A 25,492-nucleotide genomic window follows, 5' to 3' on the forward strand; every position below is an offset into this window, starting at 1 on the left:
GGGAAGTTAATTACCAAAATGAAGTCAAACTGCAGTATAGTAAAATAAAAAGGACATTTGTGACTGGCAAGAACTAAATGCACCCGGCACTGTGCTTATTACAGTGAAGCAGTAAAACAGAAAGGCATAAAGTAGGTTACATTGGTATTTTTAACTGACAAGATATCAACTGTGTACAGAGGTGTTCTAAGAATATTCCATTATCTTATCATGCACCACATATCGTTTGTCTCATGCTGGATATAGCCTCTGTCTGTACCTAAATTCTTTACCCAAAAAGGTAAATTAGTTCACGCCAATTACTTGATTTATTCTGAAGACGGAAGATGATGTGAGACCAACTGCAGTTCCATCATATAACCGCACAGGGGAGGTAGAGAGTCGGGCCTCCCTTTCCTGTTGGGCGAATGCGTCCAAGAGCGGTTCGAGCGATTGGATGTGCGCTGCTGCGAGCTGTCTCTCCCCCCTAGATCGAAGATGGCGGTGTCCGTATTCCCCGGCGTGCGGCTCCTCTCAATCGGAGACGCAAACGGCGACATACAGCGGCATTCGGAGCAGCAACCTCTACGGCTGGAGGTGAAAACCAGCCAGGATGCGGTCCTGATAAACCTCTCCAACAGTAAGCAATTAAATCTTTGCACAAAGCCTCACAGGCCTGGAGGCTTTATACGAACACTATTCATCACTCCGCTGTAATTGTAACAAACGCTGCATCTGTGCCTGTCCGTAGTAGTGTGAGCTCGCTAAGAAGCTCACATTCCCCAAACCCAAATGCCGCCAATGAAGCACTTAGTTACAAGATTTCGCTTTTCTGAATTTTTCTTAGCTCTTGACTTCACGTGATTTGCTAAATACCTCGACAGCTTCGTGTTGCTTAAAGGCGCGTATTGGCAGGAAATTAAAAGCTACAAAGTCGCAGATGGTTGTACATAATCACCGATAGACCATGCTTTCTTTGAATGCAACATCAGGTTATGGGATGTCTGCGCTCAGAGAACATTAGCTAACTAGCGGGCTAGCTCTCTTGCTAACTTGTTTCCCTCCAGATCAGGAGAAATTGGTCAAAGTAATCTAAGTAATTTGGTTAATGTCAAGGCTCGGGCCTTGTCTTAAGACTGTTTTCTGTGACCGACTGCTAGCGACCTGCTAGTTTGCAACAGTAGCTACAACAGTTATCTAATGTAGCTGTACGTTATCTCAGGCTTCCCATTACATTTTCTGTTTGGCTTGAAACATTGGTTTCCAGTTGGTGACGTTAACGTGTAACATTAAACTGAAGGAAGAGCTGGCTACAGACTTGTCACATTTTAGTCATTATCCTCTATCATTCTCCTGGATAACAATGACTAGCCTTATAGTTTTGTGCCGTCTTAGTTACGTTATTTGTATCATTGGTATTGCGTACATCGGTGGAGGATGTATTTCAGCAGCCGCCAGCAAAACTTGCTCCGTGCTATCTCTCTAGACACTTACCTAGAATTGAATATGTTGTGAAAACGTTGCCAGTGTGCTAATTTTACCAACGTTAGCTACTTATGTATTCATCTTTGTTCTGCTGTGAACAATGGCAGGACGCCCGCCTCCCATCACTTCAGCTTGCTCGGGCCGCCAGTGGACACGGCTTTTGTTTGGGATGGCATGGCGCAGTGATGCTCCTTTGAAGAATGCAATGTTAGCTTGACTACTTACTCGAGGATGGGTCCGGGAATATACACAAACTTTAATTATAGTGGCCAGTGGTCATAGGTTGACCAGTTTGCAGTGTTACTTCAGGCCAAACAACTGACCTGTGTTCTGGCGCTCCCATATTACGACGTCTAGGTAGTCATTGCGTGGTGTGTCATCAAGTTTGTTTATTTCTACTTGCATGTTGCCTTGGCCTAGTCCTAGTCGGGGATAATACCAATGTTGCCATCATAGAAACTTAAAAGTAATCCACGTACACAACTTTACTGACAACAGTCATTTTTAACACGTTTTAGTGTTGTAGCTAAAGTAAGTTATCCGTACCTTTCAACGTGAGCAGTTAGACTTCTCAGATTAAAGGCACCCAGTGCAACTTTCGAGGCAAAAATAAACATTCAATTTCTAGTCTTTTTTACACGTAGTAAGTTTCAATAACTCCATACCATTACATATCGACATTCAAGGAGCAAAGATGAGACGTCGTTGTGTGGTGAGAACTGATAGAAAATCGTAAACAACAACAATCTTTATTTATTTGCGCCACCAATAAATAAAGCAGGATTCCCGTCGGCAATTCTCTGAGTTTTCGATGAGTCTCGAACGCTTCCGGAGATTCTAACAGGCAAGGCAGTGCTGTCTGTTCTAAGGTATTTGCTGAATGTTACACAATGATATTCCGCAAATGTGGCCCATGCATTGAATACAGTTGTTAGTACTTTCATGCCTGTAATTGAATACAGTTGTTAGTACTTACAAAATTAATTATTATTATTATTATTATTGCCTGTCCAACAGCACACGTGCAAGTTCGCTGTCTCTCTGCAGCCCGAGTTTCTCGCTTAGCTTCCTCCATTCGTCAAATATGTCGCCCAAGAGCACATGACACCCATATGCTTCTTATGAAACTTCTGTTTTTTCTGTGGTGTCGTGAAAACACAAGGTCGACCACGCTGCCTCTTCGTCTTCGTCTCGGAACAACTTAGATCATAACCATGCGCTCGCAAATAGTGAAGTCACGTGTTCGGAAAACTCAGAGAATTGCCGACGGGAATCCTGCTTTATTTATTGGTGGCACCAATAAATAAAGATTGTTGTTGTTTACGATTTTATATCAGTTCTCACCACACAACGACGTCTCATCTTTACTCCTTGAATGTCGATATGTAATGGTATGGAGTTTACTACGTGTAAAAAAAGACTAGAAATTGAATGTTTATTTTTGCCTCGAAAGTTGCACTGGGTGCCTTTTAAAGGGTAGGCTATATGCTACTTTCTTCCCCCTTGTGGACTTTTCAGTTGCACTCCACATTCGGCTTGAGCACTTCTGAGTAGATGTTTTATTGTTTGGAAAGATTTTAAGAGCAAGCACCAGAGAGCAATGACTGTAAATATTTTAAAACATGCACTCTTTACACTTCTTACAGCGAAAAGCTAGAAATGTAGTGCCCCAGACAGAATTCCGTAGTGAGGAGCTTGCGCATTAATATCTAATATAATTTTCTCATACACTCTGTTACATAAACAAGCAGGCTTGTCCCATCTGGAGGAATAGGTTCCCTCCTTACATTTCAATGTCTAACACCAGGTCAGATAGTAATTACAGATATCTGTCTTGTTTGGATGTAAAGCCTACCAACCCTCACCTACTAAACTGCTATTAAACTTTACCCCAGAGCAATCCATTTGTAAGTGATGACCAAACTTAACATCTTTCTACTTTATGTGAGACAGCTGGTCTCGTGCACATGCATAGACACTGACTTTGCGGGTGCCTGGGTATGGGAAGAAGGGGGGTGGTGATGCCAGGGCGGCACACGGTGCTGTCAAACAAACCAGAGAATGGCATCTGGCTTGGGGTTGGTTCATATGGTCATGTGGGTCCTGTACAGACCGTGTGGAGAACTTCAAAGAGCGTTCTGCCATTGTTAAGTTAGCATCCTATGGTCAGTTTGTTTACGCCACTGTTTCCTTAATGTTCCCTTTGACACGTCCACCTCTCCGCCACTCTTCACAGCAGAAGAGACCTGCGTGTTCAAGTGCTCCATCTCACCAGACACAGAATGCAGCCGTGTGGGCAAGCAGTCCTTCATCGTCACCCTCGGGTGCAACAGTGTACTGCTGCAGTTTCCATCCCAAACAGGTACGACAGGCCAGCGCTGCTCATTCAGACAGATGACTGTGTGTGTGTGTGTGTGTGTGTGTGTGTGTGTGTGTGTGTTAATAAAGAAAATGAAGGAGGATGGGCTATATGATTGTTCAAAGACATACAAACCTAAAACTTCAAAACTGTCATCAGTTGCTGCTGTGTTTGAGAAAAGATGTTAGCTTCAAACTGATAGCTGTTTGTCTTTCTTGGCTGCTTTGTGGCCTTAAAAAGCATCCATGATCTATATTATATGATGGGTTGTTTTCCAACGCCTCTCCCTGTCTACAGAGTTCTCCTCCTTCTACAACCTCCTTAAGAACTGCTGTGGACACCGAGGAGAGCAGTCTGTCTTCAGCGAAAGGACAGAGGAATCCTCTGCTGTACAGTATTTCCAGGTGAGTGTCCTTTGATGCCCACATACACAAAGCTGCAGCAATTTTTTGTTTGGTGAACTCGGTAGTAAATTACTTCTAACGTCTTAAATGCCTTTGTCGTAAAGTTGTAAGAATATGGAATTGAGTGTGCTCACTGGCTCTGACTGCGCCTCTCCTTGTTATCCAGTTCTATGGCTACCTCTCCCAGCAGCAGAACATGATGCAGGATTATGTTAGAACTGGAACCTACCAGCGGGCAATCCTCCAGAATCACATAGACTTCAAGGACAAGGTACCTGACTTTTTCCAGCCCATTGTCATATAAGCAGCTCTCAGCGTCACATGATGGAGTTTCTCATAAAAAGGTTTTAAATGTGTCCTTAATAGGGCACTGCTCTGTTGTTGATTTCCTTTTGTTTATTTTTTAATCACAATACCTCTGTGTTATTATTAGCTGAGTGCTTAACTGAAAAAATTATGTGTCTGTCTTTTTTTTGAGGGGGTGGTGGTTGGTAAACAGTACAAACACAAAAACACGTTCTGTGCATCTGGCATATAACCATCACAGTGGCCTACATTTTTGTCATTTAGGAATTCATATTTAGCCACAGTACAGTGAGAGCTTACATTGTTTCAGTTATTGTCCTGTCAGAAACCCTGACAGGACATGAAGCCCTGTCTTTAGAATTGCCAAGCTTGTGCTACGGAACAACAAAACCTGTCTTTGAAAGAGCATATGTCAAGTATGTTGTTTAAATCATTTAGGGCAGTCAAAATGAAAACCTCAAATTAAAGGCTTCCAAAAAGATCAGATGGGGACCTAAATTTGTTTAATTCTTTGAATTAGTTGATCATTTCCTCTGGCAGATGACTCTCATAATCATCGTGTTTAGGTCATAGTGTTTATTTACCATCACATACCACTCATGTCTGTTTCTCTCAGGTTGTGTTGGATGTGGGCTGCGGGTCCGGGATCCTCTCCTTCTTTGCCGCTCAGGCTGGAGCAAGGAAGGTGTACGCCGTGGAGGCTAGTAGCATGGCCCAGCATGCAGAGGTAAGGCAGCATTTGCCCACTGGAGTCTGCAAAGCATGCTCACATGCTGAGAGTGCAGAGTCCATTGGTGATTTCATATCAGGGTTATCAAAGGTGTAATAATAAAAAAGAAATGCATGACCTATGTTTAAATCTGAGCGTTTACAATGGTCTTTACAAATGTCTTGATTCTGCAGTCTTGTCTAAGAAAATGGTTATTGCAAAATATGTGGGTTGCTAGTTGCAATAAAGACTGCATATTGTACCTTTTAAGTGATGATGTATCATACCCATTCCTTTCCATTTAGTAGTAGTAGTTGCATTTGTAGTAGTAGTAGTAGTAGTAGTAGTTGCATTTGTAGTAGTAGTAGTTGTAGTAGTAGTAGTAGTAGTTGTTGTTGTTGTTGTTGTTAGCATGGCCTTCCAGCGCATAGCAGTAAGTTACTGAGACTTGGTCACTGTCCCTTCCAGGTACTAGTGAACAGTAACCGTCTGAATGACCGTGTGATCGTGATCCCTGGGAAGGTGGAGGAGGTGACCCTGCCGGAGCAGGTGGATGTGATCATCTCTGAGCCCATGGGCTACATGCTTTTCAACGAACGCATGCTGGAGAGCTACCTGCACGCCAAGAAGTTCCTCAAAAACAACGGTGAGTCAAGCGACAGGAGATCATTGGACCTTTGACAGAGCGTTAGTCCCCCAAGCTGCTATGCATGCCTTATAACAAAGGTGTCACAACATAGCTCAAAGCCAGCAGTGAGAAGAACACAAGCATGGAGAAGGGAAGACAAAAAAAAGGAAAGTAACTTTTAGGAGACATTTATTTATTTTGCTGACTGGAGAAAAACAGAGAAGCAAAAGGAAAGTCGCTGTAGCAATGCTGCCTACCCATGGTTATCACTCCAGTCAATGACTACCCATGGTTATCACTCAGGTCAATGCCTACCCATGGTTATCACTCCAGTCAATGACTACCCATGGTTATCACTCCAGTCAATGACTACCCATGGTTATCACTCCGGTCAATGACTACCCATGGTTATCACTCAGGTCAATGCCTACCCATGGTTATCACTCCAGTCAATGACTACCCATGGTTATCACTCCAGTCAATGACTACCCATGGTTATCACTCCGGTCAATGACTACCCATGGTTATCACTCCGGTCAATGACCACCCATGGTTATCACTCCGGTCAAAGACTACCCATGGTTATCACGGTCAGTGACTACCCATGGTTATCACTCCAGTCAATGACTACCCATGGTTATCACTCCAGTCAAAGACTACCCATGGTTTATCACGCAGGTCAGTGACTACCCATGGTTATCACTCCGGTCAATGACTACCCATGGTTATCACTCCGGTCAATGACCACCCATGGTTATCACTCCGGTCAATGACCACCCATGGTTATCACTCCGGTCAAAGACTACCCATGGTTATCACGGTCAGTGACTACCCATGGTTATCACTCCAGTCAATGACTACCCATGGTTATCACTCCAGTCAATGACTACCCATGGTTATCACTCCGGTCAATGACTACCCATGGTTATCACTCCGGTCAATGACCACCCATGGTTATCACTCCGGTCAAAGACTACCCATGGTTATCACGGTCAATGACTACCCATGGTTATCACTCCAGTCAAAGACTACCCATGGTTTATCACGCAGGTCAGTGACTACCCATGGTTATCATGTAGGTCAGTGAGGGAGGGAATGACTACCCATGGTTATCAAGTAGGTCAATGAGTGATGGAAGCTGTAAGAGAAAAAGTCTGCGTCCGCATATCAGCGTTTCCAAAGTATAATAGTTTGCAGCGCGGAAGCTCACTCGCTAAATCACAGTGTTTGAAACGATGTCTTTACATTGTGTGCAAAGGTTTTAGAGGTCTCTATGTTCTCTGCTCCTTCATAACTGTTTACTTCTCTATCTAAATAGGGATAAATGGGCCTCTGTTTTGTAAGTTTTGTAAGTGGCGTTGGGTAAAAGCTCCTGGTTCATGAATAAATTGCGAAAATGGATTTGGTTTCACTTCCGCTAGAGTAGATTTGTGCCGTAAAAGCTAGCTTTATTTTATGTCAATAAATTCACCCGTCTTTGTCTTCTTTTTGTTCCCCCCCCCTCTTTTCTTACACATGCTCAGGTAAAATGTTTCCAACCATCGGCGATGTCCACTTGGCGCCCTTCACAGATGAGCAATTGTACATGGAGCAGTTCACCAAGGCCAACTTCTGGTGAGTCCCCGGCCTGGCAGCACACATGTGTTAGGGTATGGATGGGCTCTGCAGGGGAGATGGGAGGCCCTGGGGGTCTGGAAGGGAAAGCGGAGAAACAAGGATGCATTTATTTCTATTGGAAATATATATTTCCATGTACTCATTTAGCAGACACTTATATCCACACTGATTTGCTCTTCAGTGCACACACACACTAGCCTGGTGACACCAGCCTACGTATTTCCGCCTGAATTGATTTCAAGCTCATGCTCAGTCTGGCCCAACCCCATTGACAATCGTCTCCAGAACTCAAAATTTTGCAGGACCAATCAGCGAACAGTTCAGAGCTGTGACGCAAAACTCGCCTTGGAGGAAAAGACACGAAAAGCTCTCGGAAAAGTTGTCTCAACTCTCGAGAACATCAGAAAATTAAAAGGAGAACAAGAGTATTTTCTTGTAAGTTTTATTATTGGAAAGGACGTCGTAGCTCTTCTCCCAACTGGCTTTGGGAAGAGTTTAACCTACCGAATGCTTACTAAACGTTGCTGATTGGTTAAGGGAACTCCAATGATTTTAAACCTCAAGATAAGCACCCGCCCATCTCGGAAACCAAAATGCATTGGGTTGGCCCAGACTGAAAGACGGAATGAAATGGAGTCACAGGCTGGTAATGGCCAGGCTACACACACACACACACACACACACACACAACATTAGAGAGACAAACTGTCATAATGACGTTGAGGGAAGGACAAGAGAAAGGGAAGGGAAAGAAGAGGCCTTAAAGGGTTCCGTAAGTGACGGCTCTTCTTTCATTCTATAAAAGAGGCAAAAAGTCAAGAATGGATAAAAACTGAAAGGATCCTCTTGGTGTTTGTTCCTTTTGCTACTCACTGACACCCTTCTCTCTTATTATGGATGTGTTCATCTAATCGTTCATCCCTTCTTTCATATGGTCAGGTACCAGCCGTCCTTCCATGGGGTGGATCTCTCTGCACTTAGAGGGGCAGCCGTGGATGAGTATTTCCGCCAGCCCATTGTGGTAAGGACAAGAAATGGAAGAATCTCTCTCTCTCTCTCTCTCTCTCTCTCGTGCTCTCTTTGGCTCTCTGTCACAACAGAGTTAGGGTGTGTGTGTGTGTGTGTGTGTGTGTGTGTGTGGTGAGGGTACATTTTGTCGTCATAGCAGACGTGCTACAGAGATTGGATGTCAGGGGAACTGAGTATATGGGTTTTGTGCCAGGGAGGGGGTTCACATGAGGACATTGGGGCTGTAGGTGTGCTTGTGTGGGAAGGTTGGGAACAGTCAGCATGTTGAAAGTGGGTGTTGAGAAAAAGTAAATTTAGTCTGTGTAGGCGTGTGTGAGTTGGTGTTGATAAAGTCATAAACTGTACTTGGTTTTCCTAGCAGTGGCAAGGAGGTTTGTGTATGTTTGGGAAAGTCAAGTAAGGTGTGTGTGTGTGTGTGTGTGTGTGTGTGTGTGTGTGTGTGTGTGTGTGTGTGTGTGTGTGTGCCCACTCTGGGCTTTTTTAAATGGTTTTGTGCTGTCAGCACCAGCAGTGCAGTCTTGACCCGTTTAGCAGACCCCACAAAAGGGGGACGACTTGTATCAGCAGTGCCTCAAGGCAGTGCCTTCTCTCCTTTCTCTCTATGCATGTGTGCCTGCGTACGTACGTGTGTGTGTGTGAGAGTGAGCAAGCGTGGCCTGGTTTGATAAGGGAATTTGTCATCAGAAAGCCTTGTAGGGGTGTTACTGGGTTACTGTCTCAAGATTTATGCCTGATCGATTCATTAACGCTGTGTGTGTGTGTGTGTGTGTGTGTGTGTGTGTGTGTGTGTGTGTGGGGGGGGGGGGGGGGGGGGGGTCCTGACCCCTCCAGCAGCAGTAGTCATCAGCAGGGCCTCTCTCTTGCCCATGTCAGTGTTCCACTACTGGGACAGTAATAAACTGAGGTCTGGCTCTGTTTTAGTGCCTGCAGTGCCCAGACTCACATCAGACTTCTTTGAGTGTGGTGGGTCTTCTCCAGACAGGAGGTCCAACACGGTACCATTCAGATTCAGTTCAGAAACTGAGCCCACAGGATTCTATCCGTGAGCGAGGAAGATGTTGCATGGTATAATAGAAATGAAGGCCTGACTGACTTAGTTCTGTCTTACAGGAAGTCGTTCACACTAATGTCTCCCTCTCCCTTTCTCTCTCTTTCTCTCTCACTCTCCTCTCTCTCCTCTCTCTCCCTCTCTCTCTCTCTTTCTACCTCAGGACACCTTTGACATCAGGATCCTAATGGCAAAGTCGGTGAAATACACCGTTAACTTCTTGGAGACTAAAGAAGAAGATTTATACAAGTATGTGCCTACATCTGCTTTAGATATTTAGAAGTTCAGTTGAACGTTTAGTGTTAGTGGGTTTAGGATAAGCCAGACAGTTTTATACACACACACTTTTTTCGAATACACACAAATATCACTTGAAACAAAGAAAACAGATGCCCAGAATGTTTTAGCTTAAAAAAAGAAAAAAGAAATACCTTATCTTATCATTGTGACTTCAGAAATAGTTATTACGAATTCTTTAGCTTTTGCAAAAACTAGACTAGACTAAGCAAACTGTCTCCTTCAGATATGAATTCTGTTTTTTGGCCAAGAACATATGCTGCTCATCGTTTTTTCCAGGTATAGTGTTCCTAAATAAAGTGTTGAAATTAAATATTTTCTCTCCACTTTTTCAGGATCGAGATCCCTTTCAAGTTCCACATGCTCCACTCTGGGCTGGTCCACGGGCTGGCCTTCTGGTTCGACGTGGCGTTCATGGGATCTGTGTAAGTTCAGTTCCCTCTCTCTCTCTCTCTCTCTCTCTCTCTCTCTCTCTCTCTCTCTCTCTCTCTCTCTCTCTCTCTCTCTCTCTCTCTCTCTCTCTCTCTGTCTCTCTCCCCCTCGCTCCTTCACAAGGTGTCCCTCACAGCCAGCGAGTGTAACTGCTGCTTGTGTAGTCCTTCTCTCTGCTGTGGAAGTAAACCTCTGTTATCCAGATTGGGTCCTATAATAATAATCCTTCTTTACTGTGTCAGATTGTCCTGGAATGTTGCATTATTTGGGGCACTTTTTTGTTGAAACTTTCTCCCCGCACCATGCTGTGATTCTTTTCCCTCCCCCTCTGTGTACCAGAGAGGGCACACCTGGGTGACATTGAGACCGTGCCTGTCAGTACAGTGAGTCGCTGCTGCTGCTGCTGAGAGTTAGGTCAATAAAGAGCAGTGGAGCATGTCATAGGCAGGGCGCTCAGGGACTCATAAACCCAACTGTCCTTCATGATTGAGGGGCCCAGAGCAGTAAGGAAGGGGGGGTGGAGAGAGATGGATGTCATCTGTACTCGTTTAGACAAAGGGTGAACAGCTTTGCTTTCTTTTTTGACTGAGGGAACATCAATTGCTGGTTCAGATGGTGCCAAGGTCGGAGCACTGGATGCTTTGGGCATTTTGAGCTCTCCATCCCTAAACTTTTTTTTTTTGTGTGCGTGTGCATTGCTGTCCATCTTTGACCTGGTCCATCTCGCCCACTGTGTTATGCCAGCAAGTGGCATCTAGTTGGTCCAACACCTACAGAACGTCACAAGCGAAGCTCCTTGCCTCTGTGTAGCTGCGGTGGCTGAACGAGCTGCCTGGCCCCATACACTCAGTGGCATCGCTCCTAGTATCCAGGCAGCATCTTAAGAGCCCACTGTACCACAGCTTCTTATGCACTTGAAATCATTTGAAGTTTGTCCACTTGAAAGTATTTGCTTCCAATGCTTTTTCCCTTCATTGACTATTCTGCTTGTTCTGTACCTCACTTATAAGTTATTGACTATAAAAGCATCTTTTAAAATGACCTCAGTATAACTGTGTGGACCCCTCCCCCTCCTCAGGGCGACGGTGTGGCTGTCCACGGCCCCGACGGAGCCCCTCACCCACTGGTACCAGGTGCGCTGCCTGCTGCAGTCGCCCCTCTTCGCCAAAGCTGGAGACACCATGTCAGGCACTGCTGTGCTCCTGGCCAACAAGAGGTGAGTGGCCCTGCTGCAGCCACTAGGGCTTGGAGGAGTAAGGGTATTGGAGAACACACACACACACACACACACAAACACCCACACAGATTCATTAGTGTACTTGTATATACATGCTCAGCTAACTTCTGTTTCCTCCCTGGTGTGCCCACAGACAGAGCTATGACATCAGCATTGTGGCCCAAGTGGATCAGACAGGCTCTAAGTCCAGCAACCTGCTGGACCTGAAGAACCCCTTTTTCCGGTGAGTGAGTTCACAGTGCCATGCTTGCCAAGGGTAGGCAGAACAGATGATGAAAAATGAGGGCCTGTGTGTGTGTGTTACAATGAGGGCTTGTGTGGCTTTTTATTTTTTTGGGGGGGTGGGTGTGTGTTTGTACGTGCGTGTGTGTGTGTGTGTTTTGTGCTTTTCTAAAACGGGACTTCTGTGTATTCGTGTGGGCTTACGGGCTTATGTGTGTGTGTGGTTTTTTTTTACCGTAGGTATACAGGCACCGCCCCAGCCCCCCCTCCGGGCTCCCACTACACCTCCCCCTCTGAGAACATGTGGAACACAGGGGGTGCCTACGGCGGGAGCCAGGGCATGGCTGTGTCCGGTACACACAAACACACAGATTATTACTCTCACACAGGGCATGGCTGTGTCCGGTACCCACAAACACACAGATTATTATCCTCCTCACACAGGCTCTCCCTCCACACATTAAGCCTCAGGCATCCCTCAGTCAGAGAATGTCCAGATTGGATTTCTCATCATTTGAAGGCATAACTGAGCTTTCATTGGCCAGAAAGAAATCCGCTGCCTCCTGTATTCAATAAAGGCAGTTAGACAACTACAGATAGTCTGTTGTTATGCATACACGGCCCATCATTAGTTATCTACAGCGACGCACAATCAATTAGTTTACGTGGTCCACCAAAGTTTTAATGGGAATCTGTTCAGCTCTTGCTGACGTGCAATATTGTAGGATTATAGCATGGTGTGTTGGCCATGCATGGGCTGGCAGTGGCGTGGGGATTAAGGATTATGCATGCGGCTTGATCCGGTGGAGGCTCTCGCACCTCTAACATCTGGCACGAGATCATCTCAAAACCATCTTCTGATGTGGTCTGGCCAGTCAGACAGCGGTCCGTGTCTCGATGGTGCTCGTCTTTCTTTTTCCACCATCTACTGGCTGTCTGACGCGCCCAAGGCACATCACGTGACCTAGTATAAAAAAAAGGGTTTTCAGTCTGAATGGCTGTTTCTTCTCCCTGACAAGTGTGTGAATTCCACTTTGGTACAGTCCAACCATTAGGTCTACACCTAATTATGTGGGAGGAAGTAAAGGTCTTTCATTCTGTAGTGTGTTTCACCAGGTGAGGGATGGGGGCACATCTACCTAAGTGTTTCAGCATTCATTGTAACAGTAATTATATACGTTAATTGGGCTTAGATGTTTGAAGCTCATCAGTGGTCTTTTGGTAAGAAATATGTGGGGTTTATCTGCCTTTAATGAACTATGAATGGTATTTAGTGAGCTCTTATTAATGGTGTCTCTCCTGGCCCTCCCCCACTCTCTCTTCTCTCTTCTCCTCTTCTCCTCTCCCCTCTCTTCTCCTCTCTCCTCTTCTCCTCTTCTCCTCTCCCCTCTCTTCTCCTCTCTCCTCCCCCCTTATCCTCTCTTCTCCCCTCTTCTCTTCTCTCTTCTCCCCTCTCCTCTTACAGGGATGCCTGCAGCCTATGACCTCAGCACAGTCATCGGCGGTGGTGGTTCCACAGTGTCTCACAACAACCTCATCCCCCTCGGTACACACACACTTTCTATGATCTGTTAAACATTGTTAACCATTTAAATGGGAGCTTAGATAGTCAGCATTTAATAAACGTTCATACTTTTCAGATGCAATCAAAACCTAATGTGTTATTATACACCCATCTAGGTGCTTGATGGGATTTTTGTGTTCTGCTCTGTTGTTGTTGACAAAGTGTGTGTGTGTGTGTGTGTGTGTGTGTGTGTGTGTGTGTGTGTGTGTGTGTGTATCCTCCTCTCCTCTCTAGTGAATACCGGCATTGTGAACCACACACACTCCAGAATGGGCTCTATCATGAGCACAGGAATAGTCCAGGGTACGTATGTCTGCCTTTAGAGGCTTGACCAATGGCAATCCCCTTTAAACCAAGCAAATAAAGCCACTGGACACCGTGTGCATGGTACCTCTCCTTTAACAGTGACAGGGCTACCCGTAGAGTTAAGAGTCATGTTTGTTATTCTGTGGGGTAACTCATTGGTGGCAGAGAAAAGGCGTAATTATAGACTGACCTGTGTGTTATGCCCTGCACTCTCTTCTCCCCCTTAGGAGCCTCCACTGGCCAGCAAGGTCCCAGCAGCAGCAGCTCTTACTATCCAGTAACCAACCAGTTCACAATGGGCGGGCCGGCTATCTCCATGGCGTCGCCCATGGCGATCCCAAGCAACACCATGCACTACGGGAGCTAGTGGCCGTCCCAAGGCTCCTGCATGTCAAGCCTCCCAAAACTGACCACAGCCAAAACCAGAAAACCAAAACCAGTGCTGCCGTCTTTGGGCGCAATCATCTGAACTATCAGGCCCGCCCCCTCCCCTTTCTTTTTTTTCTCTCTCTCTTTATCTTTGGTTTTGTTACATATCCGTCCTCTCCTACAGTAGCACCACTCTCAGCGAGATTGAAAGGGTGCTGCTGCCGCCGCCTTCAATCTCTCTCATCCTATAGCAGCTGCTAAAGATGTATTCCCAGTCCAGCCACAGGGTGGCAGCACTGATGAGCACAAAACTGTACAGAGACTCAAAAGACGACAAGGCAAGGATGTGAGTCCGACTGGACCGGGCAACCTTTTTTTTTTATGCTTCTCAGATGCGGCACTCGCGTACACACCACACACATGCACACAGGTAAATAGACTATTGTAACAAGAAATACTTCAACGTAAACAGACTAGTCTCAAAGAAGAACTCTTCTCATCTGGACATGGAGGGCTTTTAACTGGGAGTCCTTGGCCACTACAAACATTTGCTCATTGTACAGTGGGCGTCACCTCTACCGTTCTCTCTCTCTTTCTCTGTCAGTCGGTCTGTGTTTGGCCACCATGGTCTCGCCGTTCAGAGCCTGCTCCTCTCAGCATGAACTCATCTCTCAGTCTCAAGTCCTTCTTGCTAGTCTCGGGAAGATTCGTCTTCACTGTGGGTCATAGGCGCATGTGCACTAGTGTCATAACTGTCAGATAGCGACATGCCTTCTGAAGCATTTCTCAACCTGTCTTTGGGAGAAAAAAAAAAAACCTAGCTGGTAGACCGTTTGGATAGTCCAAACTCCATTTACACTTCTAGGTCTGTTTCTTTGTTTTACAGTAGTTATGGTTGTACGTGTCGACTTGGTGTTCCTTGTGAAGACTCTGTGGCAGGTTATCAAAACAGCCATTATCAATCTCTCCCGCCACCTCAACCTCAACCATACAGCCATGGATCTTTTTATCAATGACACTGTTGATGTTTTTGCCAACCGTGCTTTTTGGACACCACAGAAACGATAAGATTCACTCCCCTCCTCTTGCCACACCTGCCTGTTGGGTTTGCACTGAGCTAAAAGGGACAGTCGGCAGCATTAAGGTGGGGTGCAGGGGTGTGGAACGGAAAGCTGACTCGCGGAGAAAGAGTGCTCTGTACAAGTAGATAAATTGGACATTGCATCTGCGTGGAGGTGGAGGAAGAAGAAATGAACGAAAGAAAGAAAAATAACAGAATCTGAGTTTACAACCCCACGCTGCCCACCTTTTTTTGTGTATTAAGAGACTTCTGTCATCAAGGTCAGGAGAAGTCTGCCCCTAAACCTCATCCCCCTTCACCATGTCCCTCAGACCTGTATCTAGCTCCCTCACACCTGAAGCCCTCTGCCTCCCCCTTCCCCTCCATGGGTACATGGACACCCCCTTGGAGATGTCAGAAATGTGTATGCATTGCTTCCAGTCACATATTTTCAGATCATTTTGATTTAGCACCTTCCTGGAAGTAAACAAAAAACAGTAATGTCTGTTTGTAGAATTAACTTTTTTTTTTTTGGTTTAATTTTTTTTGTTGGGTTTTATTCTTTCACAAAAAGCAACAAACAAACGAGGAAAAAAAAAAAGAACAAATTAAATGTCGTGGGAGAAGTCCCATATACAGTCTGTGCAGTCTTATGACACGAGTATTTACGTATTTTTGTCATTTGTATAATTTAAGCTTTATCTCTGTGAGATAAGGACAGTGATTATCACAGGCTGCCGGCAAGAACTCCACTTGTTCTAATGCCATGTGCAGTTCCCGGGAAAAAGCCCAGGACCCCGAAGGCCTCCAGGGCTTGCTTGACTTTCCCCTCCCATCGTAAGAGCAAGTGCAGTCTGTTTGATGTCGGACTAAATAACTGAATCAAAGGAAGATAGCCACCCACTCACGGTTCTGTAAACTTCTTCAGGATAAATTATACAGTCCAATATCCTTATGGCTCACATGTTGTTTCAACGCACAAGTTTAGTAGTAAATTAAATTGACACGTTAAACAAGACCCATACATAAAACAATACAATCCAGAAAGAATAACTGAACAACTAGTACTGACTCATGTGGAATGACTTTATTTACACCCCAGGGAAAGCCCTAAGTCAACCGTAAATAACAAATAAATAAGTACAGGAATAAATGAGTTTACCCAGGGAAAATTGGGAACGGACACATGAACCCAGACCACTCGGTAGAATGGTTTGGGGTTTGCTGGGGAGTCCAAAGTTCAAACACTAATCCAACACTTCATCTGTATTTCTTTGCTGCACAAGTGCAAAAATAGAAGATTATTTATTAAATGTTTTTAATACACAAATTAAATCAGAATCACTCTCCTTCAAACCACTGCCCCATCCCAGTCTCAGGACAACAACACTAGTCTTCAACCACCAAACCCTTATCCAGGTACGTTGTCATTTGTCATTGGGCCCATGCTGGTATTCATAGTAAGATGGCCTGGAGTGGGTGTGGGTGTTATTTCCAAAGCTGTCTCAAAGAAATACAGCTGAAGGGGGGAAAAAAGGAAGACCAGATGTTCACTTCTCATCGTGTTTGATATGGAGGCATCCCAACTACACAATTGGCACTCTCAAAATTACAATTGGCACTCTCAACTTTCTGATCAATGCACAGGTGCTAGGTACATGTAATTTTATTCTTCATATCTAACATTCATTTTATTATGGAATTCTAGCTAGAAGAGTCCTGGGCATGACTTACCTTGCAGCCAATAGCCAGCAGGGCATGGAGAACCACAATACTTGCCACAGTGGCAAAAGCGGCCACCTTGGTGTCATCTCGAACCACAGGCCAAAATGTGAGGACTAGTACTGAGCCTGAGATCACCATGGCGATTACAATGAGAGTCCATTGTACCCATTGAAATGGTATGCTCCATAATACCTAAAAAAAAAGGCATGCCAGTAAGTAACAAATGGTCTGTCCGGCAAAAGTCAAATAGTGTAATTAACATCTGTTAAATGTAGCTTGGTGTCTAGGAAGAGGACTATGCTTCCCTAAAGATATCCTTCCATGATGCTGTTTGAGATTTCTCCAGCACTAGAGCTTAATCTGTATAATGCAATACCAGTAACATATCAGTATTATACTGCACATGCATTGTCTGCTGATGGCTTATGACATTATCTGTAAAAACACATTCAAGTCACTCTGGATGTTGATAGTCCTGTATGAAGGTTCCACCTGTTCCTGCACTCACCGAGGTGGGGATGAAGATGAACAAGGAGTATCCATAGACACACACTGTCTCCAGGAAGGAGTAGGCACTGGTCTGGCGCTCTGTCCCCTGCCGCCAGGTCAGGAAACCCCAGACCCCAAGTGGCACAAGCCATGCATAGAGGAACACCACAAGCGCTGCTATCGTCACTGGAAGCATACGAGGGGAAACATTTCTAAAAAAAATATTCTTTTTATATAAATGAAATCTGGAGTCTAGAGAAATTGAGAGCTCTCATGTCCGGTTTCCTAAAACCTCCCTATTCAAAACTGAAATGATCTACATGAAAAACACGTTACAGGTTTCAGCGGTTAAAGAATCTTCTCTCATCTGTTTGACCTGAAAAGCAAGCTTTACAGGCTCTCCTCGGAGTGGCTTTTGCAACCTCACATGGTCACCTGCAAAACAGCTGGAGGCCCTTACCTCTGTGGAACTGGGGCCTGTAGTGGTACTTCACATCACCCTGGTGGCTCAGAAAGTTTGAAAGGTTCCCACTGATGGCCACGGAGAACACCAGTGTTGCACAGATCCAGAAGGGACCTACAGTGGATGGGCATAGTATAGAGTCCCTCTTTAAATCCTGTCTACATGAATAGGACTGAGGTTATGACAGTGGGCTGATCTCTAAAGTATGATATGCTAAGAATTATTCAAGAATTTAAAAGAAATCTTGGAAAATATATTGAAACATTTGTCCCGTACCATATAAATCTGGATTGTTTCGGATGTGGTGCTTTATAAAGTTTCTCCCAGGCACAGGCATCACGGATCCTTTGATTCTATCCAGCACCTGCATATCAAGTAATGTCAAGGACTTTGTATGGAGCTATGGTTATGACCAGTATCACAACGTGTGTATTTAGAACCAGTATCGCAACGTGTGTGTTTAGAACCAGTATCACAACGTGTGTGTTTAGAACCAGTATCGCAACGTGTGTGTTTAGAACCAGTATCGCAACGTGTGTGTTTAGAACCAGTATCGCAACGTGTGTGTTTAGAACCAGTATCACAACGTGTGTGTTTAGAACCAGTATCACAACGTGTGTGTTTAGAACCAGTATCACAACATGTGGGTTTAGAACCAGTATCGCAACGTGTGTGTTTAGAACCAGTATCACAACATGTGTGTTTAGAACCAGTATCACAACATGTGTGTTTAGAACCAGTATCGCAACGTGTGGGTTTAGGGAGACTCAGATCATACCTGCATTGTGTCGACATTGAAGAAGGACTGGTAGTATTCAAATGTCCAAAAACCGCTAGTCTTATTCTCTCCACCTAGTAGCTGTAAAATGAACATAAGACAAATGTCATTCACACATGGCTACTTTTTCTGTGAACCTTAAAGCCACCGGGGTCCAAGAAACCTAGCAGTCCAGTGCTTCACTGTCAAGTAATGAAGCACTGGATCAAATGACCAGGTCAAGTCGTTAACACAGTGTCAGCTCACCCCAGAGTTCTCCTGCTGGTTCTCCTCATCCTCGGACAGGTCCACTTTAGTGTCCTGGGTCCCTGCTGCTGTGCTACTCAAGGCGGACACACTGAGGGTAGAGGCCCCAGGGTCAGCTGACAGCAGGTCTGCGGCCTCATCGAATTCTGCAGATACCGAGAGGAGGGCGGTCATTATAAGACTTAGGGTGGAAGGAAGGCATTGAGTTCAGGCAAACCTGCAGTGCAACGTTACCTTGAAATTTTAAGTCATCAGGACTTGCCATGATTGCAAGGGTCAATCTTCATGCAGAACTAAAACGAAGAAAACATTGTTAACCCAACTGGGACCTTAAAGAAACCAGGATAAATAAGAACTGCATTTTTGTTTGCTCTTCAGACTATTCAAGAATTGCGGAATAGATTTCCATTATACTCGTGCTTAATAGTGTAAATGTTGCATATAACAGACTGCTGATTTGCGTCCATCAGCAGCCTGCTTTTTCTGATAAATTGGTTTGATCGTAAAATTCCACCTATCAGTTAGCTAACAAACCACAACAAATGTATGGTTTCGTGTACTCATGACAACATCATCTTTTTCAATATCATGATGACACAATATTCCGTGTGTTAGCGAGCTTGCCATACTCACCTGGCCACTGTCTGCTCACTGGATGGACAATGAAGTTCTGCTGACTTGATAACGCTAGCTAGATAGACCAACTAGCTAACATTACTAGCAAATTTATCTAGTCTATCCTCTGACGTCGCTCGATAACTTTTTCAGAGAATACTCCAAAAATACCACAATTCTTTAAACCATACCAGTACATGAAATGACAATCATTTCTTCAACAGCATTTCATTCATGGTATTCGATACCACTCGGGATACACTCCACGTCACCCCTATATGGAATAACAGTTCCTGCTTAGCCCTGTGTCTACCTGATAACATGGACACGTGATCTTAAGACATGCGGAACAAATATGTCACGCAGAGAATTTGTTGTGAATAACAACTGTTGACGTTTTGTCATTTCTTTAAACTTTTAAAATACACAAACAATTTTATAATGTTCAATATTCAGGTTTGGGGCTTTTATCTGTTTGTATGATAGTATACAAACCTTAAGCCGGAACTTTTAATACCAGTCTTGTTTTTACATCGGTGCAATAATATATGCCCACATGGACAGACACGCCATTTTGGCTCACATGTGACATTTGCGGAAGACCTTCGATGAGCGGGCGGCGAAATTGGGATCGGAGCACTGATATTTCTTCCGGGTTTCTCCACTGTGAACTACCCGAAGGTCGTGTGTTTTCTAACTATGGCCGCCTCGTTGGTGTTCAGGAGATGGTGCTCCACAACTGTTGCAGAAACAGTAGTCCCAAGTAAAGGCACGCGATGGCAACGGTTTCTGAAAAGCCGTGTGGGTAAGAATGATCAGTGATACATCATTTCCTCCATATATTGCCGTCAGATTCTGTTTGGGGTTAGCATGACATTTAAGTTTCACGTGATTTAACATACAACCTAACGTTGTACTACGTTATACGAAGTTTTAGTTGAGTGGACCGCATTATGAGATATTTCTATATGAAGTTTTTGTGTTACACTTATGTGTCATAGGCAGTATGTCTTCAAAGCTACGTGTAGGTTAAGCACAGATATGGCAAATTCTTGCATCATGATTTTACAAAAGATAACAGGCTTTGAAATTGTCAGGTGTATGGTGCAGCGGCGCATTCAACGACTACAAGGAGGCATGCCGTGAGATAGTTGTGGGAGCCTGGGAGCGCCCAGTAAAAGCAAGTGTCTACCTCAGCCTGCTGGGGGGCGTCTTGGCCTCCTTCTACACCAATCCCTCCGAGGACTCCTTCCAGGCCGACCTGATGGACATGGCCAGCCAGCTGGGCCTCCTCTCGCCATGGACCCGCAATGGCGTGTCGGACGGTCACGTGCAGAAGCTGTCCAAGCTCCACAGTGAGGGCTGCCTGCGCTACGTCAGCCTGGGTGTGGCCTCACTGACCTACCGGGCTGACTATGACCTGGAGTCCAGCTTGTATGAGGCCCGCTGCTCTGCCCTCACTGTGCCCTTGCGGGAGCTCTCCGAGAGGCTGCTGGATGTGGGGTTTGCTGGACGTTGGTGGGTGCTGGACACTAAGATGAAAGACTACGATGTGAACGACGAGGAGTTCCGCAACCTGCCTCCTGCGCTCCTTGACACGGTGGTACCGTCGCCCCAGGTGACGGAGCAGAACGAGCAGCTGCACAAGGACTCCTGGAAGCATGTCATCGTGCTGGAGGAGGACGTGGAGGAGGGGAAGAGGGTTGCGGAGCAAATAGAGGAAGATGGACAGGGAGGGACTCAGAGTGATGCTGTGGGACAGACTCAGCAACAGACACAGACCTAAATCTGTCTCTCAAAGGATGCACCATGAAGTAAAAGCTGTCATTCAGCTAACCTGCTGATTGATTTACAGACAATCGTGGGGGCAGATGGGAAAGGTTTACACAATGTTCTCATGCTTATATTCAGAGAGAGAGAGAGAGAGAGAGAGAGAGAGAGAAACTAAACTAAACTAAACTAGACAGACTATTCATCTCTTCAGATAGCCTATGAGGCAATTTTATGGAAGACTATTCTAACAGTTCTACAGCATTCTGTTAGTAGAAAATGCGGGAATTACTGTAGATTACTTAAGCAAGCAACGCAGATTGGCAACGCAGTCAATTTATTCTATTTCATTACTTGTCATGTTCAGTATTAGGTTGTGTCATAATCTGCCATCTTTGGAATGGGTTTCTATATCTTCAGTCATTTACCAAAGTGTCAGCTCCTGCTGTTCAGCCTCCACAGTTGAACTTTTAGAAAGATGGGATGGGTGAAGAAAGCAGAGGGAGGCTGTAGTGTTACTGAGATGAATTAGAAAAATACAATTGAGATGTTTCAAACCAGCTGTCTAAGAAACAGAAGAGAAGAGATACTGATGGGAGCTGAGCTTTGGAGGAGGAACCCAATAAAGTATCTCACAAACAGATGAATTGTTAAATGTTTCTCTACTTAGAAATCCTATGTCAGATTTCTATGACCTATATCAGATGGATTCTGTTGGTTGGTTGTTTTACCAACTTTAAGTGAAATATGATCATTGATATGATTTTGAACAATATGTGTCTCACGATTTTATTAGTGCATCTCAACTGCTTGAATAACATACTGGCATAAATGCAAATTAAAATGCCTCTTACTTAGTTTCTTTCTTCAGTTAGTTCATTACATTTTTCCAAAATAAGATAATTCAAGCAGGGAAAATGGTTGCATCACATTTTTGCACACATGTCTGTCAATATTAAGATCATAATCTATTTTCCATGGTTGCAACCAGTTCCTTTATCATCATGGATTGATTATGTCTTTTAAACATTTTGTCCAGAAGCCCTGGCTGGTTAAAATCTTCCTGAGGACTAAAATTATTTATTTCCTCCTGAAAAGTTGAGTGACTGGCCGGTGCTTTCTCTTTAAAGCTCAGGTTAATTACTCCTCTAATCGGACTGCCTTTGAATGACCTCTTGTGTCATTGCAGAGCTTTAATTCATTTTCAGGAGAAATCCTCCTGCCTCAGATTAATCTCTTGTACGTCTACCTCTTCCACACACACACCCCCCCCCCCCCCCCCCCACACCCCTTTTTTCTCTCTTTATCTCTCTCTCTCTGTGCTAGGCAGTTCAGAGAGGCCAGGTATTGATCTGGAGGATCTCAGAAGGCAAAGCCATACAGGGCTCTTGTATCTGATGGGTATCTCGTTGCTGGGTTAGGATCATTCATCCTGATCAGGCAGTGTCCATCCTAGGAAAGACTCAGGTTGGAAGGGAGGAAGAGAGCTGTGGTATCTGTGGCAAAGCACACCATTCTGATGACATTTACAAGCGCCTCCGTCACTAAGCCTGCATGCTCTTATAAGCACTGCTGTTGTGGTCTGTTGTAAGCAGCTCTCACTTCAGTGGAGGCAGCATGTAATCAACCTGTGACAACGCTTGAACATGTTTTTGATCATATTCTTCAGTTTTAGTTACACACACCCTGAAAACTCTGCTCTAACCAAGAGTGAAAAAGAAGCATCTCCTTGAGATAATAGTTGCATGAAAGGTAGCCAGTTCAGTGTATTTATAGAGGGATATAAGTTTGCTATTTATTACCTGCATGAATAAATGATGGACACCAAAGCTGACAAGTGAGCTGAACTCTTGCACTTCCTATTCTTAGTGCCCAGCACTCATTCTTTGGCTTTGAGGTCACATGACGTGGTGGAAGTGGTCTGTCCAGTCTGTCTGGGAAGCGGGTCACTGGACGCACAAAACATCAAGGGGTGTGCTGCCCCCCAAGCTCGTAATCCAACTCCAGTCTAAGATGGAGAGTAGACCAAAAACCTGGCCTAATGGGGTCAAAGGTGAGCTGGTGATGTCATTAACGTCCTTTTACAAACCGCTTGTCTGAAATATCATGTGTCACTTATGAAAGTGATGGGCTGGGCCTTCACTGTGGCAGCAGAACTCTGACCACATGGCTGAAGAACTGCCCTTAAATAGAATTTCCATTGCTAACTTGATCCATTTTAATATATTACTTTAGAGGTATCTCAGTGAATTCACGCAGTTTGTGTCTCTTCTACCCTAATATCAGCCAGTCATTTTTGAGCTTGAGCTCACTCAGGCAAGACGATACGGTCAGAGCCTCCATGGGCAGCAATGTCTAATGAGACTCCATTTCCATAATGCACTGATGGACTGCGGCTGCCCATCAGCCTGTCTGTGGGGAGCTCTGGGCTCCGCGGCACGAGGCCGATCAACACGCTTCCCTACCCCTCACAAACACACACACACGGCGCCCACTTAACCACGCTGGACTGAGCCTCCTACTACTGCTGTTTATGACTTCTTCAGCACCTTGACAGCCATGGCCAGCTTAATGCTAAGTGTTTATGTTTGCCTCTCAAAAGCTGTAGTCTGCCTGGAGTGTAAAGCATATAGTTATTTTGCATGCTTGTGGAGAATGTTGTGGCAATCTGAAATGTAATATCTCTTGTCCTGGTTGATATGGAAGCTAAGTGCGAGGTAATGGTATTTTTTCATCAACTGTGACTGCGAGACATTAGCTGGCGAGAGAGATATGCCAAGACCAGAGAAGGGCAGTCTGTGATGCTCGTGATGCCTTTGTTATTTATTGGGTTGTCTGTCGAAAAAGAATGAAAAATATAAACACAATCACTTCCCATACTCATCTTTTATGACTATCCATCTCTTGCACACCTCCACACCCCTCCCCTCTCCCACCACCATGTCCTCCCTCTCATCAATTCCACCGTGCTCTCCATCGACCCTGCTGGTCTAGTTCTTCCCCATCCTCTCCTCTCCTCCTCTCCATCGACTATTGACAGTCACTCTATCTGTCAAATGGATCTCTGGTCAATGACAGCCTCTTGTGTAAGCAGAGGTTTGCTGGTGTGGACTCTTGGTGGTCAGTCTGGCTTGTTGACTGAAAGGAGATGGAGAGGAGAGTTTGGGGGTGGGTGGGTGGGTGGGTAGGTGGGGTGGAGAGGGAAGGAGGAGGGGGATGTCTGGCCGCTGGTCTGACCTCAGTGACCACAGCTTGGCTAGCACCGCACATATTTTCTAATCAATATGTAACTAAGGAGGAGATTGAGGGGGAAGGGGGGGCTGGGAGGAGGAGGAGGAGTAGGGGAGGGAAAGCTTGGATTAATGGACTGCCACCATTCTGTTTTAATAAAAACAACGTTTACAAATACAAAGTCTCATTTTCAACTGTAAATAAAAAAATGTGTTCATGGAAATGAGATGCACACAAACAACAACTAGACTCTAAATCAAGACATTAGATTTGACTCTAATCACAGTCTAGACCAAGTAACCACATCTTGTCAAGTCCATGTTCCGATAAGGTTAATGAAATTCTAAAAATGTGATCCTGTCTATGAACATGTGATCCATGTTATTAGTATTTAGCTAGCTGGAACATCATAATTTTGTAGAGCAATGAATTCCTCTCAATGTCAAAAAATGAAAACCCAACGTACTCACACATTAACAACTACTCATGCACTCGAGGTAAATAGATCTGATTGGCTTATGCCAGACAGAGATGATTAAAATATGCAAAGAAACCAAAGGGTTAACCGTCTGGCTCACACTGATCTAGAGATGTTTGCACGCTCATGTGTGTATGTGTGAGTTTGTATGTGCGTGAGGGAGATATATACAGAGACAGACAGTGATAGTGCAAGAGAAAGAGAGAGTGATGAAAAGGGGGTGCCGTGTATATAAATATAAATGTCTGTCTGAGTGTGAAAATGTTTGAAGGTGGGGGAGCTGAGGAAGCCTGGTGGTGGACAGAAAGAGAGAGAGAGAGAGAGGAAAGGAGAAAGAGGGAGGGGCAGGGAGAGGCGAGGTTTTCGTAGGAGGCGGAGGGAAGGAAGCCGAGAGAGGGGGGAGGAGGGAGAAGCAGAGCGTTCACAATTTTCATTCAAACTGACACAGCCTGTGTGTCCTGGTTTGCACTCCCCACTCCCTCTCTCCTTCACACACACACACACACAGAGCACACACACGCATGCACGGAAACACCAGACTGTCTGCAGTTAAGTTTACAAGCAGCAAGATGAAGGCTTCGGAGACACCGAGAGATCACGAGATCGGAGAACGGAAAAAGAGAGAGAGACAGAAAGAGCGCAAGAG

The 25,492-nt window shown here is 44.9% G+C and overlaps 3 protein-coding genes across 4 annotated transcripts in view; 2 read left to right on the forward strand and 1 right to left on the reverse strand.

The window, feature by feature from the left end:
• Positions 1–436: 436 nt before the first annotated feature.
• Positions 437–15,692, forward strand: carm1 (coactivator-associated arginine methyltransferase 1; the record flags this gene model as incomplete). Its single annotated transcript, XM_080855822.1, is given in 17 exon segments — positions 437–463; positions 466–619; positions 3,701–3,826; positions 4,121–4,227; positions 4,394–4,498; positions 5,150–5,260; positions 5,711–5,888; positions 7,394–7,484; positions 8,427–8,508; positions 9,728–9,813; positions 10,197–10,286; positions 11,372–11,509; positions 11,664–11,753; positions 11,993–12,105; positions 13,218–13,298; positions 13,551–13,619; positions 13,850–15,692. Coding segments are annotated over 17 exon segments (1,788 nt in total). The 3' UTR covers positions 13,990–15,692.
• A 431-nt stretch (positions 15,693–16,123) lies between these two features.
• Positions 16,124–25,492, reverse strand: part of yipf2 (Yip1 domain family, member 2) — a 31,288-nt gene continuing 21,919 nt past the window's right edge. Inside the window, exons 1-9 of one of the 2 annotated variants that reach the window (XM_080856484.1) lie at positions 19,386–19,646; positions 18,987–19,045; positions 18,753–18,898; positions 18,507–18,587; positions 18,005–18,092; positions 17,726–17,842; positions 17,285–17,451; positions 16,786–16,968; positions 16,124–16,570 (exon numbers count right to left, since the gene is read on the reverse strand). In XM_080856484.1, the coding sequence (XP_080712610.1) occupies positions 16,463–16,570; positions 16,786–16,968; positions 17,285–17,451; positions 17,726–17,842; positions 18,005–18,092; positions 18,507–18,587; positions 18,753–18,898; positions 18,987–19,017 (921 nt within the window). In that variant the 5' untranslated portion in view covers positions 19,018–19,045; positions 19,386–19,646 and the 3' untranslated portion in view covers positions 16,124–16,462. Of the gene's footprint in view, positions 16,571–16,785; positions 16,969–17,284; positions 17,452–17,725; positions 17,843–18,004; positions 18,093–18,506; positions 18,588–18,752; positions 18,899–18,986; positions 19,046–19,385; positions 19,647–25,492 lie in introns of those variants that run through there. The other variant, XM_080856483.1, reaches the window with a different exon arrangement.
• timm29 (translocase of inner mitochondrial membrane 29) lies at positions 19,934–22,066 on the forward strand. Its single transcript, XM_080856979.1, has 2 exons — positions 19,934–20,172; positions 20,465–22,066. The coding sequence occupies exons 1-2, from the start codon at positions 20,067–20,069 to the stop codon at positions 21,151–21,153; spliced, it is 795 nt and encodes a 264-aa protein (XP_080713105.1). The 5' UTR covers positions 19,934–20,066; the 3' UTR covers positions 21,154–22,066.

Source organism: Sprattus sprattus, assembly GCF_963457725.1.
Source record: "Sprattus sprattus genome assembly, chromosome: 18".
NCBI lineage: Eukaryota > Metazoa > Chordata > Actinopteri > Clupeiformes > Clupeidae > Sprattus > Sprattus sprattus.

What these genes read in the sequence shown, in the direction of transcription:
- timm29 (XM_080856979.1), top strand. Translation starts at nt 20,067, where the DNA reads ATGGCCGCCTCGTTGGTGTTCAGGAGATGGTGCTCCACAACTGTTGCA. An exon ending in GTTTCTGAAAAGCCGTGTGG is followed by an intron (nt 20,173 to 20,464) that starts GTAAGAATGATC and finishes TGAAATTGTCAG; the next exon opens with GTGTATGGTGCAGCGGCGCA.